This window comes from Calidris pugnax, unplaced genomic scaffold (assembly GCF_001431845.1).
Source record: "Calidris pugnax isolate Ruff unplaced genomic scaffold, ASM143184v1 scaffold164, whole genome shotgun sequence".
Taxonomy (NCBI): domain Eukaryota; kingdom Metazoa; phylum Chordata; class Aves; order Charadriiformes; family Scolopacidae; genus Calidris; species Calidris pugnax.
Genome location: NW_015090895.1, coordinates 1,846,878 through 1,874,699, shown reverse-complemented (window position 1 = coordinate 1,874,699; position 27,822 = coordinate 1,846,878). Strand labels below are relative to the sequence as shown.

At 35.6% G+C, this 27,822-nt stretch overlaps 1 protein-coding gene across 2 annotated transcripts in view; it reads right to left on the bottom strand.

Moving 5' to 3' along the window:
• The window catches only part of IL1RAPL1 (interleukin 1 receptor accessory protein-like 1), a 762,019-nt gene that overhangs the window by 651,104 nt on the left and 83,093 nt on the right, over positions 1-27,822 (bottom strand). For both annotated transcript variants that reach the window (XM_014948366.1, XM_014948367.1), the window contains exon 2: positions 17,830-17,935. In XM_014948366.1, the coding sequence (XP_014803852.1) occupies positions 17,830-17,911 (82 nt within the window). In that variant the 5' untranslated portion in view covers positions 17,912-17,935. The remainder of the gene's footprint in view (positions 1-17,829; positions 17,936-27,822) is intronic.

Genomic DNA, 27,822 nt, shown 5'->3' with positions numbered 1-27,822 from the left:
CTCTCTCTGTACAGGAGAAGCAGGTAAATATAACAGAAATTACACAATATTCAAGGTAACTAAGCTTTTGCATGTTGAAGAATGGAAAAATTCTGTTTCCTAGGGACACAAAAGTCTTCCTTACAGCAGTAGCTCGCTCTTAAGGAATTGTAAATTTTACCATGGTTAGTTTTGAATTATAAAGCCCAATGGAAATGGAAAAGTTTCATGACAGTCCAGCTTAATTAGTGTCTCCATTGAATTTTGGTTAACCCCTTAACAATCTATTTTATTTTTCAGTACATCTGTGAATTCTATACACTCTCCTCCAGGTGATCTGCTTCCCCAGATGTTGTGACAGTCACAAAGAAGACCTTCTTCAACAAAGCACCCATTCATCTAATTTCTAACAAACCTTTCCTTGTCTACATCCTTAAACAACTGGTGCTATAACATGATCATTACAAGTAACTAAAATTTACATATTTAATTAAGAGTTATAATGAATGTCTCGAAAAAATAACTGGAATTGTTGTCTGTTTAAAATGGTTTTGATTTTGTAGTTATTTAGGTTAGGTTTCTTTTCAAATACAAAGTATAATGATGCTTGTTATTGCCCTTTTTCAGAGAGTCATACATGCTAGCTAATGAAAACCTAAGCTTTATACTCAATACTGTAATTCATTGTTTGAATATATTCTAGTACGTTTGATATGTATCAACTTAAACCAGTTTTTTGATAGTAGAGGTTTTATTGACAGAGTTAGCTACGCTTATGGAATTAAAAAGAACTATTTTCCTAGTGATCAAAAGAACTATGAATATCACAGAATTTTTGAAAATTCCATAAAATTCTTCCCAATTACACATTGTGTTTCAAAGGTCTTACTCTAACCACTAATATATTAGAGAAATCAGAATTGTGATTTTTTAAAAAATTCCACATTTAGTATCATAGATTGTGAAGGTATTGCTATGAAATTAAATACCTTTATATGTCAACAAAATAGAAAATGGAGGGCTTCCATCGGTTTTTTATTCACATCAGAAACTTTATTTCCACTAGCTTAGATAAAAGAAAAGCATACATATGGAAACATATTGTGCAAAAAGTTGAAGTAATTGAATATTAAATTTTCTCTTTTGATTTCATCATGAGGCTTTTTTAAGGAAAAGTTAATTTCCTTTTATTTTTATTAATTTTAAAATGTTTTTGGTATTTTAGTGTGGATGAGTTTTATCAATTAAGCCTGTTATGAACTAACTAATTTTGCATGTTTTCTTGTTTTCTTAGGGGTTTTTTGGATTTGGGGGTCTATGTCAGGCATTGTTTTTAATTCATGCATTAACTAATTCTGAACCAATAGAGGATATTTTGCTTGGGAGAGCCCTAGCAGAAGGCAACAGTCCAAAAGTAGCTGAGTCAATTTCCCAGAGAATGTGTGCAAACTCTGTCCCTGGAGGTTTTAAAAGACTCACATGGATAAAGCCCTGAGCAACCTGGCCTGATCTTGGAGCTGACCCTGCTTTAAACTTGAGACCTCCAAAGGTCTCTTCCAACCAGAATTATCCTGAAAAAGAAAAGGGGAACATCAAAAGTACTTGATGTGTCTTTGCCAGCTTCAGCTCATGCCTAAATCTTTGTGCCAACAAAACCACCTACATTTGAAAAAATCTTTTATCGTGGTGGTCAAAAAAACGCTTCAATATTATTCTACTAACTATTGTAGCACAGGAAAACTACACCAGTTATAAATCTCACATTTAGTTGCACTTCCTAACAGACCTTTATTTAAATAATATTGTTTAACCATATCACCATGACAAAAATATACATTGCAGAACAGTAATACAACAAACCACCTCTCCTTTCACTATATGATACTATATGATAAGATACGATTACTCTTCTCTAAGCAACTCTTGCTGATGTTTTCAAAAAGTGGTAAATACTACTACAATTAGTATATTTGGGAATATTTCTATATAGTTATCATCATTACATTATCTGTTTTTGAAAAGTTTCTCAAAGTGTATTCCAATAGTTTACTTATGCATCAGGTTACTTTTTTAACACCATTGTAACTCGTGTTGAGAAGACAGTGTCGCGGATGGAGTCCACAGAGCACTGCCACAGACACCTGAAAAGAATGAAAAGAAGCATGGCCAGCAGGTCGAGGGAAGTGATTCTGCCCCTCTACTCCACTTTTGTGAGACCCCACCTGGAGTACTGCATCCAGCTCTGGAGCCCCCAGCATAAGAAGGACACAGCCCTGTTGGAGCCGGCCCAGAAGAGATGATCAAAGGGCTGGAGCACTTCTCCTACAAAAAAAGGCTGAGATAGTTGGGGTTGTTCAGCCAGGAAAAAAGAAAGCTCTGGGGAAACCTTATTGCAATATTGAATAAATGGGGCATAAAAGAGAGATGGAGAAAGACTTTTTACCAGGGCCTGCAGTGACAGGAAAATGGGTAACGGTTTTAAACTAAAAGAGGGTAGGTTTAGATTGGACATGAAGAATTTTTTTACAATGAAGGTGGTGAGATATTGGAACTAGTTGCCCAAAGAAGATGTGTGTACCCTATCCCTGGCAGTGTTCAGGGTCAAGTTAGATGGGTCCTAGAGCAACATGATGTAGTTAAAGATGTCCCTGCCCATTGCAGGGAGGTTAGACTAGATGACCTTTAAAGTTCTCTTCCATAAGGATAATTTATCAATTGGTATAAGGTGACTGTTTTCCAATGTATTTTGACGGGAAAATGCATCTTAAAGTTGAACTAATCATCATAAATACAAATGGAACAAAATAAAAAATGTAACATTACACAAGTAGCTGTCATACCACTATTTAATTAAAGTTATAAAATTACAAACTAACTTCAGATTTAACAGTAGCTAAAATTAAATATTTTGTGGTAGATTAAATACTTCCTCCATTTTTACCTCACTCAAATGGAAATTATCTTACCAATTCCACATTTGTTTATTTTTCATATACACAGGCAACTTTAATAATTCATATTTTGATTAGGGTTTATGTTCCTGTAAGTTAAACAAAGCTAACTATAACAAAAAAGAAATACAACCCCCAAAATAATCCACAAACACACATTAAAGCCCAGCAAGAAAGAAATAGGTCTTCAAGAAGGAGGGAAAAACCAAGTTCACCTTTGCTTTGATCGAAGTAAATGTAAACAGAAATTATTCTCACATATGTCTTATCATTGAGAATTCATGACAGCAGTGAAAGACTGTGAACAAAGCATACATAACACATTATTCTGCTCTCTCAAGTGTGATGGAACTTGATGTCTGACCTTTCCCGTAAGAGGGAGACAAGATTTAAAGCCTTCATATTAAATTTTGCCTAGAAATTAAGATCAGCCAAATGGGAGAGAAAATAAAAAGCTATTTTCAATGAACATATTAATGGAATCAACCTAATAAAAAATAAATTAAATTAAACTCTTTTTAATAATTTCAGGTAGGGAAAAAAAGGAACTGCAGAGCACAGCAAAGCAGCTTTGATGTAAGCAGTTAGAGAATCAGATAGGTTTACAATTACATGGCACAGAGTGTCACAGTAATTCACTTCCAAGAGTGCCTGTTACTGACAGTTGCAACTGTCTCTATCAGAAAACCAGATTCCTGTGGTTTTCAGTTTAAATAAACCTAAAGTTCTGCTTGAAAAAATTCAGAACTTGGAAATAAAATCTTCAACTGCAATGTTTTTAAGTAGGATAGTTGTTGCACTGTCTACAGGTATGTAGGAGATTATGTGTGGGAGACAGAGGCCTCTCTCTCTGTTGATCACAATTATCAATACCTTGAAGTTGATGAATACATCTCGGCACAGAAAACAAGCTTTCAAATGCTTTCTAAAGTTTCTCAGCCCAGGAACATCTAACAATTTGCTGTTCAGTGATGAGCAACCACCAATACCTTGTTACATCTTTCACCTTGTGTATCTATACCTTTTAAGGAAGGAAATGGGAAAAAGCCCTAAAGTACTATGGAACATGTATTTCTTCCTCATCTAGCTTTCAGTGAAAGACTGAGTCACAGAGAATTACTACAACCAACCAACCAAATAAATGAAGCCTCTTCTCTCCCTCAGTTATTAATCCTGGAGACTTAGCACAGGACTTCAGCTGTTGGGGTTTTTTTTGATCTTATGGCTAGACTTACCAGTAAGGAAAATTTCACATTATTCAAACACACAATACATTGACAGTGAGAAAAAGAGCTCTGCTGAATGATCTTGTTCAAGCACAGTTTGAAATGAATGAATGATTTTCCCCACTGAAAACAATAGCTTTTATAGGTATGAATTATGGCGAGTCCTAAGTGTAGGATGTTTGGCATCAATAGCAGCATTTTACCATAGCTGTCTTCAATACCAAACACACATGGAACATGCTGGCTTTGTACATGTGTGACAATAGCATGACCTACTTTGAAATGCAGGTTTATTACACGTGCATTACTTAACAGTGACAAAGTGAAACAAAGTCATGAATGAATAAAGCACTCCACCTGGTTAAATATGAATAAAATCTCAGTCCTCTGAAGTTTGTCCTGAATTACAGATGGCATGGCACTAGTCAGATGATAGCATGGACAGCTGCATTTTAGTGGAATCTTATTGTGAAGGAGAGCTAACAGCTTCTCTATGCACTGTAAAAGTGTAATCACACTGGAATTCAATTACTGCATTACCTCCTAAAAATTGTCATCTGCTTTTTATAGCAGAGTAAGTCTTTTTTTTTTTTTTTGGGGGGGGGGGGCAGGCAGCTCTTGCATTTTGATGTATTGTTGTAGTAAACTCTTACACTGATAAATTTTTAGATTGTTAAATGACACCCTGTCCATGCTATTTTTTTTTTTAATTTGTTAAATCATCTCATTATTTTTATATCATCGTACAGACCTTTGATAATTTAACTAGGAACTGTAAAAAAAAAGTTCAAATGATAGTAACAGTTGGTAGCTTTTCAAGGGAATGAATGAAAATTATTAATGGACCAAACTATGTTTGTCGTGGATTTGTTGTCTTTGAACATTTGAGAAAAAGCAATAATAGGTGTTTTCCTTATCTCAGATCTTATATATGAATTATTTTAGACTTTTTTTTTATGTAATACATTTCAAATACATACAGAAAATTGTTACAATTAAAAAATGTAAGCCATTCTATTCTATCATTCCTAATAATCTGAAGCAAAGAAATCTATTTTTGTTAAAATTACCCTTTTGAGTTCTAATGATGAATTTCCTAGGTTTGTAAATAATAAGTGTTTTACCCTCTGACAACTATCCTATGTGATGTTGTGTTTTAAGGCCTAATGCAGCAACTTAGCAATGGACTATAAATGTTACCACTCTCAAGATTCCTATTTTGAATTTACCAAATACATTTATTATAAGTAATCTAACACACACTCACAAAAGTCTAAGTACTGCTAAAACATGCATTGATTTAATTGCTATGAAGTCATCAAGCCTGTAGACTGCAGATGAGGTACATGTTTTCACATGAGCTCAGGCAGAAAAGAATTTTTTTTTAATTTTCTTCAAAGGTCCTCAAAAGTTTTGTGATGTCTATATTTTGATCCATTTTTGCATGCAGGTCCTATTTAGGTGTCCTGTAAGATGGACAACAATGGCTAGAGAAGTGTATTTATAGTAATTTGAAGTACTCAGAAGGAAAGACAGTAGATAAATGTGTTAAATGTCAGCAGGAAAGAAAATAATTTCAGTGCAAAGTCATCAGAGAACTAAATTTAAATAAGTTAAACATTCTATGCTTCAAGGCACTATGCTATGGACAACATTTTGGCTGAAGTGTTTCCCAATTTTTTCCTCTTCTCCTTGACATGACAGCTACTTTTCCCAATAAAGATGCATTTTCTAACAAACATGGTTTGCTGTGATTTCTTCCCAGACTTTCTGTCTGTTTTAAGCTTCCTACTTCATCCATTAATAGTCACATTTTCCTAAAACTTTACAGCAAATACTATTCTATAAAATGAATGCATGCATATTTGGAAAATTATACCAGCTTGCAATTCTGCTGAATAATTGTTTCAAAAAATGTTTATTAGCCAACTGGAATGTTCTGTTACTGACCTTTATTCAATTTCCTAGAAAAATACAAAGCTTAAAATTTAATTTTGTCTCTCAAATTATAAGAATATAAATTATAGACAAAATATTGCCAAAAATAAACCTACACTACAAAAAAGTTATTTTGTTGCAAAGTGCTTAAAGTGGTCTGGCCCAGTCAGCAGGATGACAGCAGGGCGCTCGTTGGCCTCCAGGAGGCCCTTGTGAAATCACAAGATATGCATTAGGCAGGTGAGCTCCCTGACGTACTTGTCTCAGCCTGTTTGATTATAAAGTGCTCAGAGTTTGAAAGTATTGCTCCATGTTTTTCATCCTCCTCTGCTGTGCTGCACCCAGGCAACCTCCTATGCAACAGCTTAACAGCATCCATAGGAAGGAACTGAGATTTCCCTCATGTCACAGATATCTATGCATACATATAGAGAGAGATTTTGCATTGTTCCTTACCCATCTCTCTGTTTTGCCTTCAGGATTCACTCTGGGTCATACAGCCAATGAAACTGAGCAGAAAATTTGGAGTTTCAGGCAAGCTGACCTTGTACTTTAAAAAAACCCAGTATTAACAACAGCTTTACTTCAGGCTGCACTCATCTTACCTGGACAACTGACGTATGTTGATACTTTTCTTGGAAAAGAAAAGTTGACTTTATGGCCTGCTCTTTAATTTTTCATATCCCAAGTCACTGCCTTTGTTCTACCTACTATGACAAACCACATTTAAAAAAAATCATAGTGAATTATATAAAAGTGCATGAAGATAGTATGCCTAGTATTGGCCAATTACTTTTCCAATAAGAAAATACTATGTTTCTTATATTACCAAGGATATTAACTATGCTTAAGAGTGAGGCGGCAAGGGAATGGTAAGATACACAGTACGTACACTCATTTTTCCATGTAGCTTAACACATGCCTCAATAATTGGCTTATAATGTTGCAATAGAGCCTGAATACACTTGTAATTCCCAAGAAATAAATAACTTGCTGTGAAAGGAACTGAACTTCCTGAATAGGTACCAAGCAATTTTAACTAATGCTGCTTCCAGACAGGTCAGATTTTAGAAGAGCTCCAGGTGTTACCTTGGTATGTTGCAACTCCACATTAGAGCAATTCAGAGTTATAATCCTAAACATGCCACAATTTCCACAAGGAGATGAGACAACCCATGATAAGAGAGGTGTTCAGGGAAGTTCTAATCTGGGAAAAATCGAGGGTCAGGGACTACAGCATGTACATATAGCCTCTAAAAGGTTTGCTGGTCCTGAGCAACCTGCTGTAGCTGACAGTGCTTGAATCAGGGGGGTTGTACTAGATTATCTTAAGAGGTCCCTTCCAACCTAAATGACTGTGTAATTAAAATTGGAATTATCAGTTGGAACTATTATAATTGGAATCAAAATTGATTTAAAAGAGAATAAAAATGGCTCCTTTTTGACAAGGATGAAAAAGAGTAATTTATGGATTCCTCTTATGAATGAATTTGCAGATTGCTTCAACACAATTGTCTGCTTTGCATCTGTACACTCCACAGTTTCCTGATATGAGTTAACTGTTCCGAGCAAGGCAAGTAAATTACAGAAGCACTCATCTTTCAACTAAAATAACAGTCATAATTTACCATTGTGGCAGTCTGATAATTCTCCTTATAATTGCAAAAAACTGTTTTGAAAAACAGACAAAAAGATAAATCTTAAAGTGAGGATGGACATTTTGCATTTGAAATAAAGACCATAACAGCAAAAACAAGTCTGAGCAAGAATGGCTGAAGATTTCAGTACTGCAATCTAAAGGATGACCTTCTCTTTTCATGCTAAGTTTCTTCCCATATATATGTGTATGCAGCACTGATAGCACTTTCTCCCTCCATCTTTCAGAAAGAGCAAGTCAGTATTTCAACCTAGGACAGATTTCATCAATTTTAATTTGCTTTAAGTGTAGCAACAAAACATATTCTTATGGGCAAAACTTATTATCACAGGTCTTATTTCTATTTTTTAATAATATTTCACAACTGAGTACACTTAAATAAAAAAGACAAATCTATCAGATGGCCATTACTTGTCCTTCAGGATGTTTTGTCTCCTTATTCTCAACAGTCATTATTCTACACAAAACTGACCGCATAATATTCAAATAAATAGATCTTCTGCAACAGCTATTTCTGATCAAAGGTCACTTGTTCTTTTACATTTTCTAGGCTATTTGCCAACAAATGCCAATCAGTGAAACAACTGCTAACCCTTCCCCAGGGAAAACAGGGACTGTGGAAGCAGAAAGTCATTCTAAATAGCTACTAAAACTCAATGACCAAACTATGTAAGAATATCTATTACTGTCCTTTTGGCTTTAGATTTTGTTTTACCTCCTTTACTATCATCAGTCATTTCTTAATATGTATTGCACACTATAAAACATTGACCCTTTCCTACTGCACAGACAGTCTTTTCACATACTGTGGTATTATTCAACATCTCCCAGGACTCTGAAAATTATCAGTATGGATCCTAGCAACAACAAAAGGTCATATAACTATTTTTAAAATGCCAGCCATCCTGTTCATAAATGCTCACAGGACAAGAAACAGTTACTGCTTCCACAGTATCTCCAAAACAAGTAATGTGTCACAGAGGATTTATGCTTGCAATGCAATCATTCCTTATTGCTCAAATCCTCTAGTAGCACAGAACTGTGTTTCTTTCTTTCTTTATAATATAGCCCCCAACCACTGATAGTAAACAATCTACATCATTGCTGTTCATCTGACATATTGAACAGTATCCTTAGCTTAAAAAAATAAAGTAGACACAACTGGAGCTGAACCATCCCCGTGGTCAAGCATCTGTTTAAGCTCACTAACAAAACTAGTGTTCTTTCCAACAAGATTATTCTTTAGGGTTTTTCAAATGAAAACTATTCGTTGAAAATTACTCCATAGCAATGCAACACATAAAGCTTTCTGTGGCTAACGAAACATGCAATATTGTAAAAGACCATTCTTTTAAAGAAAAATACATCCTTCCCATATAGAGTTTTTGTAAGGAAAAAAACAGGTTCAGAAACATATATAAAGGAACTCTCTAATTTCCTGAATTTGCAAAACGTTTCTAAATAAGTTAATTCTTAGCTCCTATGTTCTTCCAGTATACCTTGGTTCACAATAAGCAAGTCATGCCTTTTCTCCTAGCAATAATCAGGTGGGTTTTTTCCTTCATAAATGAAGAAAGAAATTGAGGATCATATCAAAACTGGCGTAAATGGCTTTGTCAGAATTGGCTGCCAGATGAGGATATGGATACTTTTGCTGTCTAAATAAGGCGCTCAAGGACACTAATCACCTTTTTAACACCTGGGTACCATGTAGAAATAGCAAGCCATAAAATTTTTCAGTGAGCGATATTAATTCCAGAAGGCCCCACAGTTCTGTGCGATGGGTAGCAAAAGTTCAGGACAGGGAGTGCAAGAGTTGAAGGCAGCAGAGCATTTACATAGTCTTCACATCTCTAGATCATCTAGACCTCCATCCCAGCAATTATAAGCATTGATCTCAGTTAACCCTATTACTATATATTCAAGGGTATTGTTGCTGAAGATTTTCTGTCTTTAAAAGAAACGTGCAAGTAAGAAAGCAAGTAACATCCTCCCCCACTGACACACACTATACACGGTGTATTGATTTTACTACACACTAAAATGGGAAGGAAGAACCATCTTTAAATCAGAACAAAAATGGTGCAAAAAGTAAACTAAACCATCTTTTATTCTTAGGATAAAAAGTGGAAGAATATTAGTGTTAATAAAATCAATATGGAAGAATTCAATAGATAAGACATATGAAATATGTCTATATATGAGAATCAACAACATGATTTTGTGTGTATCTCCATTGTGGCTTTAACTGCAAAAGTTTCCCCTCGTCTTTCTCTTCTCCCTCAAAAAGAAAAATGTTTCACAGAGTTTTCCTTATTTAGTCTCATAGCTACAACCACAAAGAAGACTGCATATCTATATGCCAATTCAAAACGAGTTTTTTGAAACAATCCTCATATGAAATAAGATTCACTTCTTAATCAGGTCATGATGCAAAAATATTCTCATTCCCCAAATGCAGTAAGAAAGGTCCCTACTATCTAGGTATAGTATAGAATATGTATATAGTATAAGTATATAGACTTATCTATGATACATCGTAGCTCAGGACTGATTTTCACTATACCAAGTAGAGAAACAGAAACAGGTTTTCGAAGTAATAACAGTAGTCTTAATGGTTTCAACTTAAAAATACTTGCTCAGAGAGGTTAATCCTGTACTTCAGGTAGACATAGATATACTCTAAATATTATTTCAGGTTCTGCGTAACCACCCAACAAGCCACATGCCTCATCAATTAATAATGGAAAACTAACATTCTGTAACAGAGTGAAAAAAACAGCTAGGGGTCATTAATACCGATTGACACGAGCTCCTATGGCTTACAAGAAGCATATCCTTTAATTGCTGTAAATGCTTTGCTCCAAGCTCAGTGTACTTGGAGAACTGTATATGTGAAAGTTCTGCCTATAAATTGTATAAGAAAAGGAACCACAGATATAAGTCTATTCATTCATTTTTTTGAACCATCTGATTACTCTTCAGTGCATAGCAGATCCAATATGAAATTCATCAACTAATTACCTTTTGACAAGGATCCAAAAAAAACCCGCTTAGCTAATACACAGCCAGCATGAAAAAGAGAATGGCATCAAGGAATGAAAAACACTAAGAATAGGATGACTTATGTAGTATTATGTACTTAGGACACCAAGTCTCACCCAGAAGGGTTATAAAAAACAAATAAATAAAATGCACAGATGCTCAAATACTGGGTACCAGACCTCTGCTAAGCTTCAGCACTTAATTGTCTGTAATTTCTCAAAGTGATTTTGCCACTTAACCTGGATTCTAGACATATATATTAAATTGTTTTCTGTAAAATAGTAACAACTCAATCATTAGATACAAACAAGCAAACTAAATTCAAAATTTCTGCCTACCTTAAAAGAATTCCCAAGCTGTCTTCACTTCCATAGATATATTCCTTACACATAGCACAGGTGAAGAATTTTCTTTCTATGGATTTTATTTTCATTTATTTTTATTTTACTATACCATTGAGTTCTCATTATGACATTTGTCATGAAGTGTAAAATCTTGTTGATGTTAAGGCCCGCATTGTACAGATCACACGGTCTTTTTCCAGTTAGAAACATTTTTGAAAAGGAAAAACTGTCTTGTTTGTGCAGAAATATCCTTTATACATTTGATATTATTCTCTAAAATATACTAACTCTTACACGAGAAATAATGCATAAAAACTCATAGAAGGACATAATTTAGAAAAATGTCAGCTTATAGCTCTAATTAGTGTGGAATAACTACTTGAGATTTTTGGTATATAATTCCAGTCTGCTCCTCAGAATTGCACTAGTTTTAGAACAAAAAAAATTAAAAAAAACTATGGAATTATTTTTACCTAGTTAAAACTCATATTTTGCTCCTACAAAAAAAATATTCAGAAATACCAACATTGCAACCTCAAAGCTCTTTTCTCCCTTTTTTCACAATGTTGATCATACAACAAATAGAACCACCCATATTCATTCTGAATAGCTAAGGCACAGAAATACTAGAAATTAAAAAGAGAATGCTATGTGACAAAATACATCTACAGACTTTAATTGCATCATAATGATGTGAAGGTTCTCATATATATCCTAATAACCCATCATTGGAAAGATTGTCCTTCCAGTTAAATTATTCCATCATAGAATAAATTTGACCTAGAAAAGAAAATTTCCATTCACAATAGCAGAACTGAACACAGAATATTAATTAGTTAACACATGATGTATAATAATCTGCAGAAAAACAGAGAACAACAGACAGTAATAGCAACCTTCCCCTTTTTTTAAACAAGGCAATACCAGATTGCTATTGGCAATGTGAGTGTATAATATGCCACTATGCTAATACTGTCTAATTATACTGATCAAGTCGTAATTCTTTATGTAACAAAATCTTTTAACATCCTTTTACCCCCATTGTCTCTTTTAACAGATTTGGTTTTTAACAATAAAAAAACCCTTTATTTCCTTTGTCTATTCAGCTTCCTTGGAAAAAACCACCAGATGGCAATGCAGTGTTCAGGTATTTTATTCAACATACATGTTATAGGGAAAAAATCCGTACAGATCAGCATGAGGTTCTCTTTCCTAACCTACTTCCTCTTTGATGAGTATTAAATAATTCATAAGCAAAAACTCGTCACCACATGTAAGTGATCAAATACTACTCAACTGAAAAAAACAGACCTAAGTTTCCAAGGATGTAAAACCACATGGCTAAAAAAGATATTTTCAATTTAGTTCAAACTATGAAAAAGAATAATTTCAGGAAAAATCACTGAAAGAAACATTTAGAAATACATTATCATAAAGTTATCAAAATACTATCAATACTGCATTGAGTAACAGATGCTCAGTGGACTGCACAAAACGTAAATCTATGCACTTTTTAGGCATATGTAAATTTATGTGAAGTTTGGCATCACGCTAAAAAACAGGCATTATTTCCTACACTTCTGACATTTCAGCCAATTCCAGTAAAACCATGCACTGAACGAAACAAAGTATATAGGCTTTAAGTATTTATTCTTCCTTTGTGTCAAGCAGGACACGGTGCTCAAACAGAGGAATTTTTTCATGAAGAGAGATGCTTTGAGCTACTTCAAAAAGCTGAGAAATAGTGCAAGAGTCAGCTTCCCGTTTAGTGGATCACATCTGATATCCATTATGTGCCAAATGAAAGTTCATCTTTGCAGGTACTGTTGCAGGCTCTGAAGCCTCTCCAGAAGTTTATGGGGACTTCACTGAATATCAAAAATACCCACTTAACAACCGTTAGATCTACTCTGAAGTCAGCGGTTGGAACGGCAAAGCTTAAGGCAAAAGATCTTTTTTCTTGCTTGAGAAGGCATTACAACTTGTAGGTGTTGTGCATTCAACTATAATTGACAGGAAAAGTTTAGGTGTGCTTAAGACTAATTTAGTTTTCACATATGGGCATATAGGAAGAAGTTTCTTGCATCATCCCACTTATTAATGGAATCATTACTGGAACTGCTCATCCAGCCACTCTTATGTAACAAACAGTTATTACATGCTCTAAATGTAAAATAAATCCATTCCATGCTAAAGAGTAATCTGAAACTGTTCACTGCATTACAAAAATCATTTAAAATATTAACTGGGAAAAAAAGCTATATCTTCTGTCAGATAGAAACAGAATCATACATACAAGACAAAGTGTTAAACAGGTACTTCACACAGCTGTGAGCAAGCTAATTTAAAGCATGTTTTCCTGCTAATGTAATAAATATTTGATTAATACTCTCCCCTTCACCCTATATTACTATATTTAATTGATTAATAACACACAGTGGTAGAAAGATTCAAGGACTGCCTTTAAGTAATGTCATCTAAGTGTTTTGCAAATGACTGCTCTCACTATTACAGCTTTAATCCAACATAGCTCTACCTAAGTTTTCTCTTGCAATGTTTTTGGTTTTTTTAACCTGTTTTTCAATTGATCCAAACAAAGACAAGAATACTGTATTGATCCTAATTATTTACACTTACAGCTAATTATATGAGAAAACTTCAATCCTAAAAGGCAATAGATGGTCGTAACTGTTATCCATTTCTAGAAATAAAACCAGAATTTGAGCCTACAAATTGTTCCACATTTTTGGCATGATGTGAATCCTCACTGACTTTCTGCAGGTAGGTTTTCATGTTATTAACAAATCACAGAAGTGGTTGGAAATGTATTTCTACCAGATGGAGAAATTAATACTTTTATTAATCACTATCTTTTAGCACAGCTAATAAAAAACTTAGAAAAGAAAAGAACTGAAGCTCTCTAGCAGGAAAAGTCTACTAGACAGTATAGAAAAGACATATTTCCAAGGATAGATCTCTTTAACATAAAATACTGAAGTTAAATATATAAAGAACACAAGATTTGTGTTTTCAGCTTTGGTACTTAGAAATAAGCTCAACAGAAATGAATTAGAAAGAGTAAGTCGCAACTAGGACAACTCTTTAGCATATTAATGCAACAACTTCTTCACTTTTAATACATTCCTTTAATTCATGACAGAGAAGGAAGTACATTAAAGCAATAAATCTTTGAAAGGTAGATACTACTACTCTATTTTTATAATTGTAACATCTCATAAGTATGAAAATATACCAACATTTTAATTTTGCTGTTCATTTTACTTTAATGCTTTAAGGACAAAGTGAACTCATGTAGAACTGACCGAAGAGACATAAGCCATGTCTTCATCATCCTCTGCCTCTGGTTAACATGTTCACATAAAACTACAGTTCTATTTTCCAAGTTGATTTTTTTTTCCCGGCTTCCAATTATAAGTAGCATTAGTTTTTGGAAGCCATTTCTATTTTCACAGTACGGATAAGTGAATCTTATTTTCCTAAAACTTCTGTTAAGGTAAATAAGGTTTTCTTCGTAGAAACACCAAACCAAACCAAACCAAACCAAAGAACAACAACAAAAAAAAGCCAAGCAGCATCACACACATGTTATTACATTCCACCTGCTTCTGTGGAAGTTCTTCAAGTCTGAAGTAACTAAACAACATGACCAAAGGCAGCAGGACCTGAGATTTTAGTAAATCAGAGATTTTTCCTTTGCACATACAGTATGATGAACAGCTGCCTTGGTGACACAGCAAATTGAAACTATATACAGAATAAGCAGATCTCACGTGAAAACATCAATAACCCCATGTCACAGTAAGGTATGATCCAAAGATTCCCATTACAGTTTTACCTTTTTATTACAGCAACATGATGAGAACATATTCTGTACATCTTAAAAAGTATTGTATGCTCTTTCTTTTGCTGGACAGCAATTATATTACTTTCCCAAACAGAAATTAAAATGTGTAATTACCAATCACAGAAGTGGTTGGAAATGTATTTCTACCAGATGGAGAAATTAATACTTTTATTAATCACTATCTTTTAGCACAGCTAATAAAAAACTTAGAAAAGAAAAGAACTGAAGCTCTCTAGCAGGAAAAGTCTACTAGACAGTATAGAAAAGACATATTTCCAAGGATAGATCTCTTTAACATAAAATACTGAAGTTAAATATATAAAGAACACAAGATTTGTGTTTTCAGCTTTGGTACTTAGAAATAAGCTCAACAGAAATGAATTAGAAAGAGTAAGTCGCAACTAGGACAACTCTTTAGCATATTAATGCAACAACTTCTTCACTTTTAATACATTCCTTTAATTCATGACAGAGAAGGAAGTACATTAAAGCAATAAATCTTTGAAAGGTAGATACTACTACTCTATTTTTATAATTGTAACATCTCATAAGTATGAAAATATACCAACATTTTAATTTTGCTGTTCATTTTACTTTAATGCTTTAAGGACAAAGTGAACTCATGTAGAACTGACCGAAGAGACATAAGCCATGTCTTCATCATCCTCTGCCTCTGGTTAACATGTTCACATAAAACTACAGTTCTATTTTCCAAGTTGATTTTTTTTTCCCGGCTTCCAATTATAAGTAGCATTAGTTTTTGGAAGCCATTTCTATTTTCACAGTACGGATAAGTGAATCTTATTTTCCTAAAACTTCTGTTAAGGTAAATAAGGTTTTCTTCGTAGAAACACCAAACCAAACCAAACCAAACCAAAGAACAACAACAAAAAAAAGCCAAGCAGCATCACACACATGTTATTACATTCCACCTGCTTCTGTGGAAGTTCTTCAAGTCTGAAGTAACTAAACAACATGACCAAAGGCAGCAGGACCTGAGATTTTAGTAAATCAGAGATTTTTCCTTTGCACATACAGTATGATGAACAGCTGCCTTGGTGACACAGCAAATTGAAACTATATACAGAATAAGCAGATCTCACGTGAAAACATCAATAACCCCATGTCACAGTAAGGTATGATCCAAAGATTCCCATTACAGTTTTACCTTTTTATTACAGCAACATGATGAGAACATATTCTGTACATCTTAAAAAGTATTGTATGCTCTTTCTTTTGCTGGACAGCAATTATATTACTTTCCCAAACAGAAATTAAAATGTGTAATTACCACTTTGCATTGGTTAATCAGAGGAAGAGGATACAGGAAAAAAATGATGAAACAAATGCAAAGATAACCCAAGTTCTTAACATTGTCAAATTCAAGCAACAGATATCTGACCACTGACTATTTTTTTTAGTTCCTTAAAAATGGACGACATTGTAGAAGTTACTGCAAGTTGAACAATAATGTTTATATTAAATTTGGATTAAGGGGCCTCAACTTAAATCTTACAAGCATTAAATCTTAATTAAACAGCACAACCTCACCCAGACACATTCAAAGGATATCTGTAATATCTACCTAAGCTTCAACATCGTATTACAAGCACATCAATCCGTCACCAACTCCTTTGCTCTGCACACAGTCCATATACTCCAGTTTAAATAACCCCAACAATATTTTATTCTCAAGTCTTGGTTGAGGAATGCCTTACTTTATAGTGGTACTCCTTATTTGCCTTCCCTCACCTACATTTCCAGTCACTAAAATATTGGAGACATCAGCTTCATAATGTTGTTACAAATACAATCCACTGAAAATGCAAGCTATACTTCAAGCTGTTTCGCAAAGCATATAAAGACCTATGTCCTCCCTAAGCACCAGTTTACAACTACCAACCAACTCCAGTTGGAAACAGGTTTAAAAAAACATACAAAGGAATCACAGCCAGACTGTTGAAACAGTACAACAAAAGCTACCTAAAACACTCCAAAGCCAAAAGGAAAATGACTAGTAACAACAAACGTAACTAACTAATTCCACCAACATGGGAATGACACTTCCATTAAGGATTTAGTGTCCTTTAGTTCTATAGAGCAAGACTGTTTGCAGAAGTAGTATCCCATAATTTTTTTCATTATCCAATGAAAAGTGAAAGAGGGGAAAATTAGAATTTCAGGGTGACAGACAAAAATGAACCAAACCCACCCAACTGTCTCAGTATTGGTGTTCCCTTTATTTACATATGAAGAGAATTCATCTATAGTAACAGTATGAAAGATGTTTGGTAAACATGTCACCCTCTGTTTGGTTTCTGAAAAACTGCCTGTATTTTCTTTGATGAATTAAACTCTTCAACCATGTATCATGCAGCCCTTTCAACAACACATTTTGCTGTTCACTTTTCATGGTTATTAAATTTAATGTGATTGATCTGTTTTTTGTATCACAAAAATCAGTAGCCTAAACCAAAATTTCATTATCTTAATTTCCAAGAGATTCTTCACCATAAAGTATATAGTCAAACAGACAAATCTAGTAAGTTTAAGTAAGTTAAGTAGTTCTGGGAATAACTGTCCTTCAGCAGATGAATTATGACATTGATTTCACATTACATATCTGATTTTAAAATTTTGGGTTTTTTTCATCAAGTTCACAGGATACAATATAGTCTAAAAATATATAGACGCTACTAACTTTTTCTGCTGCAGATTTTGAAATTCTCTTAACTATGTTCCAAACCACCATAACAACTTCTTAGTATACATTTGCACTTTTTTCCAAACCACATCGTAACCACAAAGATGAAGATTTACTTACCTGATCCCCTTTTGGTCACGACCTTCAAGCTCTGAGTCAGAGTAGCATACAAGAGAATCAAGTTGGGAATAGGAGCTTTCATTTTCTGTCTTTCCGTGGTTGCTTCCTAAAGGAGCAAAAAGAAGAAAGAAACACTATTTCATATTGGTGCTGAAACAACCTTGAAGTAACTAATCATAATACTGGCATTGTGGAAAAGCCGAATACAGTGTTCATGAGCAATTTAATGCACCAAAAATGATCTATTGTTCCTGAAAAAAATACATAAACTAAAATCACTATAAAACAAAAACATGCATACACAACATTTAACCCTGGAGCTTTAGTTCGAATTTTGTCTCTGTATGGAAAATTAACTGGCTGTTAAAGTTAAAACTTTAACAGACCTCCTGAATGAAGCAACTTTGATCAATCTATTTTATGAAAAAAGTGTGATTTTTTCACTAATCCTGCAAAATAACATCTAGTTCTTTCTTTTTATCATATAAGCTATTTCTCCTCCCCACAAACAGGAAAAAGAAAATAATGCCCTTCTTCATTAGCTTTGCTTCCATTTATTAATTCCACAGATTGAGGACAAGATTCACAATGCAACAAGAGACAAATTAAAAACAAATCTGGTCATCATCTTAGGAACAGCAAAAGAGGAAACTTAAGAGTGCACAAGAGGAACCAGCAGAGACTCCTGTAACTTCCTTTAAGATGAGCTGAAGTCCCACGAGCAAGTTCAAATGAACATATTTTCTTCACTAAATCAGAAGTGAATGTTATTAGGATGCAAGAGAGGTGGATCACAGGCTGGGGCTCAGCCTTCACCTCTAAGATGTGAATAAAAGTTCTTTCATTTCTATTACTTGTGTCCTTGGGAGATTAAGTGGCATGAGGAGCTGGAGAAAGCAGGGACTAAACATTTTATTAATTCCCGTTATAACTACACGGTTGCCATCTACTCATGATGATTACCAGCTTTGTTCTGGAATGGTTGACAGGAGTAACATCTCACATTGCAATGTGCTAAAGGGGGAAAGGGAGGCCAAATCTTCTGCCTAGTCAAGTTAGACAGCAGAATCTATCTATGCTATCTATATTCATTGCAGCATTTTATGCAAAAATATTCTTATATAATGGGGCAAAAAAACCCAGTCTGTGATCAATGGTTCTTTAATATTATAAATAAAGACCCAGATTAAATCAATGTGTTTTTCATATTGACCTCTGTTAATCACAGCACTGTACAGCAACTGAAAAAATTCTCAAAAGGAACCACATAGTACAAGCTTTGATTTCAAAGAAGATGGTGAAACTTTGCACTTTCATTGACACTCAGGTTCCTGAGTGCCCGAGACATTTTTTGAAAGCAGTATCTTAAAATACCTTCATCTTAGAAGAGAACAGGTTAGAAATAAGAAATAGTGGGGGTGTAAAGGAGCACATTATGCGAAGAATTACTTAAACAATGATGACTTCATCCAGAATCCATCTTATGTTTCAAGACATTTGAGAACTAAGCACAAACCTACTGCACTCATTATTATGACTTTAATAAAGATGAGGGACTGAGAGAATACAGTTTGACAACAGTTTGCGGTATCTTATTTTTTATAACAATATTTATACGCATAGAGAAACATAGAAGAATTAACATGTTTGTTCATTCATTAGCTGTGAACAAACTTTAGCATTTTAGCAGCATGGGTGAAGGGCTATCATCTACCTACATTCACATGCAATTTCAGAAAAATTAGGCAATAAACTGCTTATCAATGTAGAAATTTAAATATGAAATAAATATATATATATTTAAATTTCTGTGAGTTAAATTTAGTGCATGCTAACATTTGTAGTCAAGTTTAAAATTTAAATAAGTACCATGACCACTGGCAGCTATAAATAATATAGATCCTTAGAATTTTAGAAGCTAGAAATGAAGGTTAATTTTTCAGGGGCATAGTGAGTAAATATCACAAAGTGTTATACCACATTTGGTGCAGATTGGAGTCAAGCTTTCTGAAATCAAAATCTCATTTCTCAGCCACTGCACTAACGGATGCCACAGGAAATCCTGAAGCTGATATCTTCAGCCTGCAGGGTACTAGCGAGAGTCAGCTCCTTGCTCTGTGTGAGGCTAATAAATACAGTCCAAAGAACCTCAGGATCTTACTATGCAATTACAAATTCACTAAATAGGTTCTGACTGTGAAAGCAGATCCAAAAACATCTTTTTTGACCATGCATCAACAGATGATATTGCTGATAACTGTGAAAGAAATACTAATATATACATGCATACATTTGCATATATGTATGTATATATGTATTTATGTATTCATATGTATTTATACATATTTTTAGATAAACCATGCAGTAGCTATAAAGCTTGAAATTATCAAAGAAAGCCTCAGTAAATACAAGAATATCAATAAGAAACAGTTCAGTCAGCTAAATCCTTCTTTTGATTCATGCATATATCATTCATTTAAGTTGTCAAGTTAACAAGGAGAACCACATTTATTAGAATGGAATAGCAAGGATTGCATTTTAAACATGTGATGCCACTGTGGAAGCCATTCTTATCTACATTTATTGTAAGAGATTCAGGTCCAGCCTAAAGGCATAAGCAAAATTGGCTGATGCCTACATCGCTTGTGGCAAATGCCTAGAAAGTAAAGTCTCCTTTAAAGGAGGGTGGCTCCCAGCACCAGCCATTGGCTCTTTGCAGCAATCAGATCTTACATGAGCTCTCCCCAGAGTTTTCCAACCCGTCTCTTGAAGGAGGAGGTTCTTTTGTCGTTCCTTAATTTTTAAAATCAAAAGCTCAAACAAAGAAAACTGAAAGAGGTAAATATCAGTAAAGAAGAGCTTGTGCCTTATGGCTTTGGAAGTTGTCTGGGAGGTTGGAAAATCTGCCTCACGTCATTCATATGACTGATTCAAAACAGATACTTAACATCTCATGTCCCCTGTCCCAGGTGAATGCCTCAGCAATTGACAATTTCAGAAAATGTCATCATAGTGAAATTGGTTATAAAAACAAAATAAGCAAGTCAGAAGAAAATAAAAAAGGAACATCCCAAGGGGGATCCTACAACAAGTCCACAGAAAATGCCTTCACTGCTGCAATGAGTACGCCTGAGATTGAGATACTGTAACATATTTAGTTAGGCTTTAAATTGAAAAACAAAATAAAAGGCATAATACTGAGAGGCCAAATTCTTAACACCAACTGGAGCGTGATATCTCATGAATTGGAAACAGCCTACTTTCAGCAATGAGTTTTTTTAAGAAGAGACTGTTTCAATAGTCACTTAGCTGTAATTTAATTTTTTTAAACAACATTAAGAAATTCTGATTTTAACAAGTAGAATTCTGATGTTTCTTTAAGCATCAGGCAGATAAACAGCTTACATACACATCTACCAAAGCCCTCTTTACTTTATATTTTCTGGTTTTTAGTTACCTCCACCAGAAAGCTAAGACAATGTATGGTAGTTTCTTTTCAAGTTGCATCAATGCTAGTTGATGCTAGTTAGTCAGTATTACATACCCTTTGGTTATAAGATTGCTAGACTCCATGGGTGAACAGTAGACTAACAAAATCTTTTAGAGTCAGGATTTTTGGTTACTTTTTCTTTACACAATAGCAAGAATTTTTCATCTTTAAGCAGTATTCACAACTTCAGATTTTTAGTCGTGGTTTGTTTGATTGCATGAACTACAACAGTGAAAACATGTTGAATATTCTTGGATAAATATATTCCACACAAATTTTTACTGGGCATATTATTAATTTTTTAAAAAGTCTTTTCTCTAGAAGGTGTCATTGCTTGACACAAAAATGACACAGAAAGCCTCTAGTATCTATATCACCAATTATACCATTTTCCAGCTGAGACAGAAATAGAAATACAGCTGTATCTCAACACTAATATTCTTTGGGGAAATTCCAAGAATGCTTTTTTTCTTAAATTGTCATAAATACTCACTGTGAGGAAAATGCATACACATACACACATGCTTCCCAAACCAGCTCAGCAAAGATTAAATTAACAATAGTAAGGCAATTCCTGATAAGGCAGGAATATGGAAAAGAAACTTCTCATTTCCTAATTTTACTTATGTTCATTTTGGGCCTTTCCCAAAACTTGAATTAAACCTAATTGAAGAAATTTTCCATTGGCTCAGTCCCTTAGAATAACTTTAAGGGGTTGATTTTCAGTTAGCCTATAAATGCTAGCTACCTTCCATTACCTAATTATCTGAAAATCATTTTTCTTCCTGTGCTGCCTTTCTAACTTTGAAGAATGTCCCTTTAAACATGTTCAAAACTACTTCATTTTCTTCCTCTGTCATATCGACTTCAAAGAAAAAAAAAAATTAAAAAAAAATGTAGGATCCTGTGAACGCTGCAAAATATTTTGTTTCCATTCTGTGGCAATGTCATGAAAGTGTTGTGTTAGCTAGCAAGATTAGTCTGCTTTAAACAAACAAACAGAAAAAATCAAGCAAAAAAATAAAACTAACTCTTCACTTAAGCCTGTGCATTTTCATGTGGAAAAAAAAGCCTTTAAACAGTAGCAAAAATCTCAGTTTCCCTACTTGACAAGTGACAACTAGGGTAAGCACTGAAAATTCCTTGGTGCTGGTATTGTGGAATAAGGCACAAATCTGTCCCTGGTAAATAATGAATGGGAGACAAAATTACAAAGAAACATCACCTGAATACATAAGAAACAAGCAAACACACAAAAATGCCTTTTCAGTAACAGTGTCTTTTTATGTGGCAGTTCTTTACAAATCCCTGCACAGCATGTCATTAGATGTCATAAAGTGTAAAGGACAGTACCAAATACTAGTGTAGTATTAGTAAGTATCTTTGGTATGTCCAGAACATAACTTAAAAAGCTTGAAAGCAATTGCTTTAAATTCTTAAATTGCAAGGAAAAAGTAAAATGAGAATGATTTTCATAATTATTTCATAAACAAGTGTAAATTCATTGTCATGATCTGCTATATTACTGTCCAGAGGACAGAAGGAGACCCCTAACAATACTTAAAATGTGAACTGTGAACTGCAGAAAAATACACCTGTTTGAAAGACAAAAGCCCATGAAAATAGTCCTTTCCAGACCCCCAGAAAACAAAAAGATTGAGTAATACAATTTTGAAGAACTCATGAGAAACCAGTCATAAGCACCAGGAAGGTGATAAGGTATTGGGTTTCCTTTGCAAGTCACTCCTGGTCCTGCATGCTAAGCAGCAGAATTCCTGAGTTCAATAAAATTGTGACTATCATGCCAAAAAACCAAACGGAGATGAATAAAAAAGCAGTAAGGGTTGAAGGAATGGTGACAGTGTTTTAAGCAGTGATAACCAAAAGCCAATATGCCACCTGTGCAGTGGAGTAGGCTGTGAATAGGAACTCAGCAGAGTCCTTTGGAGAGGTTTCCAAGCAACTGCATCATCACATTTCCCATTAAACCTGGCACTCATTACTGCCTTCTTTTAAAGATACTTTTTATTGCTAAGGTTTTCATCGCCTTAAGACTCCATCATGCAAGGACACACGGCAATTTGACTGGAGAAATTTAAGATCATTCCACATATCTCTTTAAATAAAAATAAATCTGCCATTCCCAAATATATAAAGAAGTTAAAAATTATTCTACAAGCAAGAAACCTTTTGTCAGAACTAGAAGAATCCTGATGTCTGGCTCAATACTAATTTTCTAAACCTTGTGTAAAACAGTAATATCAACAATAGCATTTGCACTTAACATGATTGAATAGCAAACATTCATATTTTGCACACTGTTTATATTGCTTAATGTGTTCCTGATTATTTCATTAAGTGACTTTTTGTGTGGTAGGAAACAGATAAGGAAACAGCATAGTGCTTTTTCTATTAAGAGACAAATAAATTGCAGCAGATTGCAGGTACCTGAAATGTAACACATCATATGCTTGAGAATCCTCCACTAAAGAAAAAGTTGAACATCTCGTCCCTCTGAACCATAGATTAAAATAGTTCCATAGCTAAAAACTATCTGACACACACTTTGGGGAACTGCTGTGGCTAAGAAGAGAAAGTACAACTTTGGGAGAGACATAAAAAGGAGAGATCACAGCGGCTTTACAATGGTCTCATAGCACCTTGTGGCATCCAGGTCAGTAGGGCGTCCTTCTCAGTTCCAGATAATTCACTAGGGTTAGCTCAATCAGTCAGAAGTTCTGATGGTGCAAAAGGTGCAGGAGAGGAAAGCCTTGGATGCTGTGCCAGCGAGTTATTTACTCTCAGGGTAAGGGAACAATGGACAGACAGGAGTCTCTGTTAATTCCTAGGAGCCTTTACATGAGATAAAGAAATACATCAGCCTATGTTTAAAACAATCTAGTGCTGCTAGTGCAAGTAGATGCCTCCTTCTTAATAGTTCGCAACTCATGATTGCAAAGAAATAAAAACCTGAAACCGAGGAAAGTTTTTTGCAACAAAACCCATAAAGCCAAATGGGACTGAAATACTTGATGGAAACAATATATCTAGCAGAATGGGTAAGAAATGTGTGCTCATTATGCTAATTAGACCAATGGGTTAATGAAAATTTGAAACCATATTTTCTTTTTCTGGAAAGAAAAAAATATTACAGCAATCTGTCAGCAAAGTTACAGACAACAGTCAGAAAGCTCAACAGCTATATTTAAAGAAAGCTAGTTGGAAAATGATTATACTGTTACTTAGTTTTTAAAGGGAGTCAAACTAGCAGCATAGAAGAAAATAAATAAACTAATTCTCCCTTTTCATAGCCTTAAGTATGTAAAGTTAGATGAAGAGGAAAAATTCAGAGAAGATCTTCAGTTTTAGCTTTGAAATATTGTTCTTCCAAAAGATAAAAAAGCCTTCCTTCCAAATGCATGTGCATCCATAACCAGTAGTCGATTTATTATGGCATGGTTTTCGCATGTGAGATATCTAACCTTAATTATCTGCTCTTGCATTGGTTCCCTGAACACTCTGTATCTTTGCTTTTGGGGGATGTTGTTCTTGTATCGAGCTGAAATTCCATCTCTGCCAGAACAGATGAAATTAAGTTTTAATACTGCAAATATAACTTTATTGGAAAATTCTAACTGTCTGTGTTTTCAGGCAACTAAATGAGTTTCTGAAATATTTACAATAGTGGTATAATAACAACCTTGTTGTGCTAAGTATATTCACTGTATGTGTTTGTGGAATTCAAACTCCTTTTCTACTTATGGCAAACAAAGACTAGCTATTTGCAGCAAAACCAACAGCAGAAAAGCTGGACTACTGTAATTTCCTGTATAAGTAGTTTTCCCCCATTTTCTACATAGCCAAGAGTAACAATTATGTAACAATGTACTATGTTTAAAAAAGAAACTTGCAAGATGTAACTTAAAGTAAGAGAACTCTAATTCTGAGCTTAAGATAGGATAAAAGCATTTTTTTTAAAGTTCAGTCTCCTGAAATTTTCTGAACAGTTACGTGAAAGAATAAGTGTGATGTTCATCAGACATTGACAGAAGGCACTTTGGTTAGCAATAAGCTTTACAAGAATAATTTCATTCCAAAAATTCTCTAAATAGTATCTCCCATTTGATTCACTAATCAAATATTTTCCCTCAAACAGAAGGACAGAAGGATCTGGAGGATGAAGATCCACTGTGGATATTATAGAATCATAGAGTGGTTTAGGTTGGAAGGGATTTTAAAGATCATCTAGTTCCCCCCTACCCTGCAATGAGTTCTGACAGAACGTTTACATGCAGGATAATAAACCCCCTCACCAAACCCCCTCACCGTCACTAAGAGACACAGAGAAATGGTCCGAGTGATCAGGAACGAGATCAGGCAAGCGAAAGCCCAGGCAGAACTAAATCTAGCCAAGAACATCAAAGACAATAAGAAAAACTTCTACAGATATGTCAGGGACAAAGGCAAGACTAGGGAAGTTGTGGGCCCTCTCCAGAAGGAAACGGGAGACCTGGCCACCCAGGACATGGATAAGGCTGAGCTACTGAACAACTTCTTTGCCTCAGTCTTCACCGGCAAGGGCTCAAACCACACTGCCCAAGTCATGGAAGGCAAAAACAGGGGCTCTGCAAATGAAGAACTGCTCACAGTACAAGAAGATCAGGTTCGAGACCTCTTAAGGAACCTGAAGGTGCATAAATCCATGGCATCTGATGAAATCCATCCATGGGTCCTGAGGGAGCTGGCGGATGAAGTTGCTAAGCCGCTTTCCATCATATTTGAGAAATCATGGCAGTCTGGCAAAGTTCCTGCAGACTGGAAAAAGCGGAACATAACCCCAGTATTCAAAAGAAAAAAAGAAGACCCAGGGAACTACAGGCCAGTCAGTCTCACCTCTGTGCCTGGCAAGATTATGGAGCAGATCCTCCTGGAATCTCTGCTAAGGCACATGGAAAATAAGGAGGTAATTGGAGACAGCCAACATGGCTTCACCAAGGGCAAATCGTGCCTGACAAATTTGGTGGCCTTTTATGATACTGCCACACTGAATTTCACTGAATTTCACTGAATTTCTAGAGTTGGAAGGGACCATAGAGATCATCTAGTCCAACTCCCCTGCTGAAGCAGGATTGCCCAGAGCTAGAGCATGTTACTCAGGACTGCATCCAGGCGGGTTTTGAAAATCTCCAAAGAAGGGGACTCCACAACCTCCCTGGGCAGCCTGTTCCAGGGTTCCGTCACCCTCACTGTGAAGAAGTTTCTCCTCATATTTGAGTGGAACCTCTTATGTTCCAACTTGTGCCCGTTGCCCCTCGTCCTCTCGGTGGGAACCGCTGAAAAGAGTCTGGCTCCCTCCTCCTTCAACCCTCCCTTGAGACACCACACACTTGGTGGACAAGGGCAGAGCAACAGGTGTTGTCTACTTAGACTTGTGCAAAGCATTTGACACTGTCCCACACGACATCCTGGTCTCAAAACTGGAAACTAATGGATTCGATGGATGGACCACTCAGTGGATAAGGAGCTGGCTGGATGACCGCACCCAAAGGGTTGTGGTGAATGGCTCAATGTCCAATTGGCGGCCAGTGACGAGTGGTGTTCCACAGGGGTCCGTACTGGGACCAGTGCTGTTCAACATCTTTGTTGGAGACACGGACAGTGGGATAGAGTGCACCCTCAGCAAGTTTGCCAATGACACCAAACTCGGTGGTGTGGTCGACACGCTGGAGGGAAGAGATGCCATCCAGAGGGACCAGGACAGGCTGGAGAAGTTGGCTCATGCAAATCGCATGAAGTTTAACCAAGCCAAGTGCAGGGTCCTGCACCTGGGATGTGGCAATCCCAGGCACAAATACAGGTTGGGTGGAGAATGGTTAGAAATGGGCCAACTGCATCCTGGGCTGCATCAAGAGAAGTGTGGCCAGCAGGTCATGGGAGGTGATTCTGCCCCTCTACTCTGCGCTCGTGAGACCCCACCTGGAGTACTGTGTCCAGTTTTGGAGTCCTCAACACAGGAAGGACATGGACCTGTAGGAACGAGTCCACTGGAGGGCCACAAAGATGATCGGAGGGATGGAGCACCTCTCCTATGAGGACAGGCTGAGAGAGCTGGGGTTGTTCAGCCTGGAGAAGAGAAGGCTCTGGGGAGACCTTATTGCGGCCTTTCAATATCTGAAGGGAGCCTACAGGAGAGCTGGGGAGGGACTCTTTGTCAGGAAGTGTAGTGAAAGGACAAGGGGCAATGGTTTTAAATTGGAAGAGGGGAGATTCAGATTAGATACTAGAAAGAAATTCTTTACTGTGAGGGTGGTGACACACTGGAACAGGTTGCCCAGGGAAGTTGTGGATGTCCCATCCCTGGAAGTGTTCAAGACCAGGATGGATGGGGCTTTGAGCAACCTGGTCTAGTGGGAGGTGTCCCTGCCCATGGCAGGGGAGTTGGAACTCGATGATCTTTAAGGTCCTTTCCAACCCAAGCCATTCTATGATTCTATGATTATTGG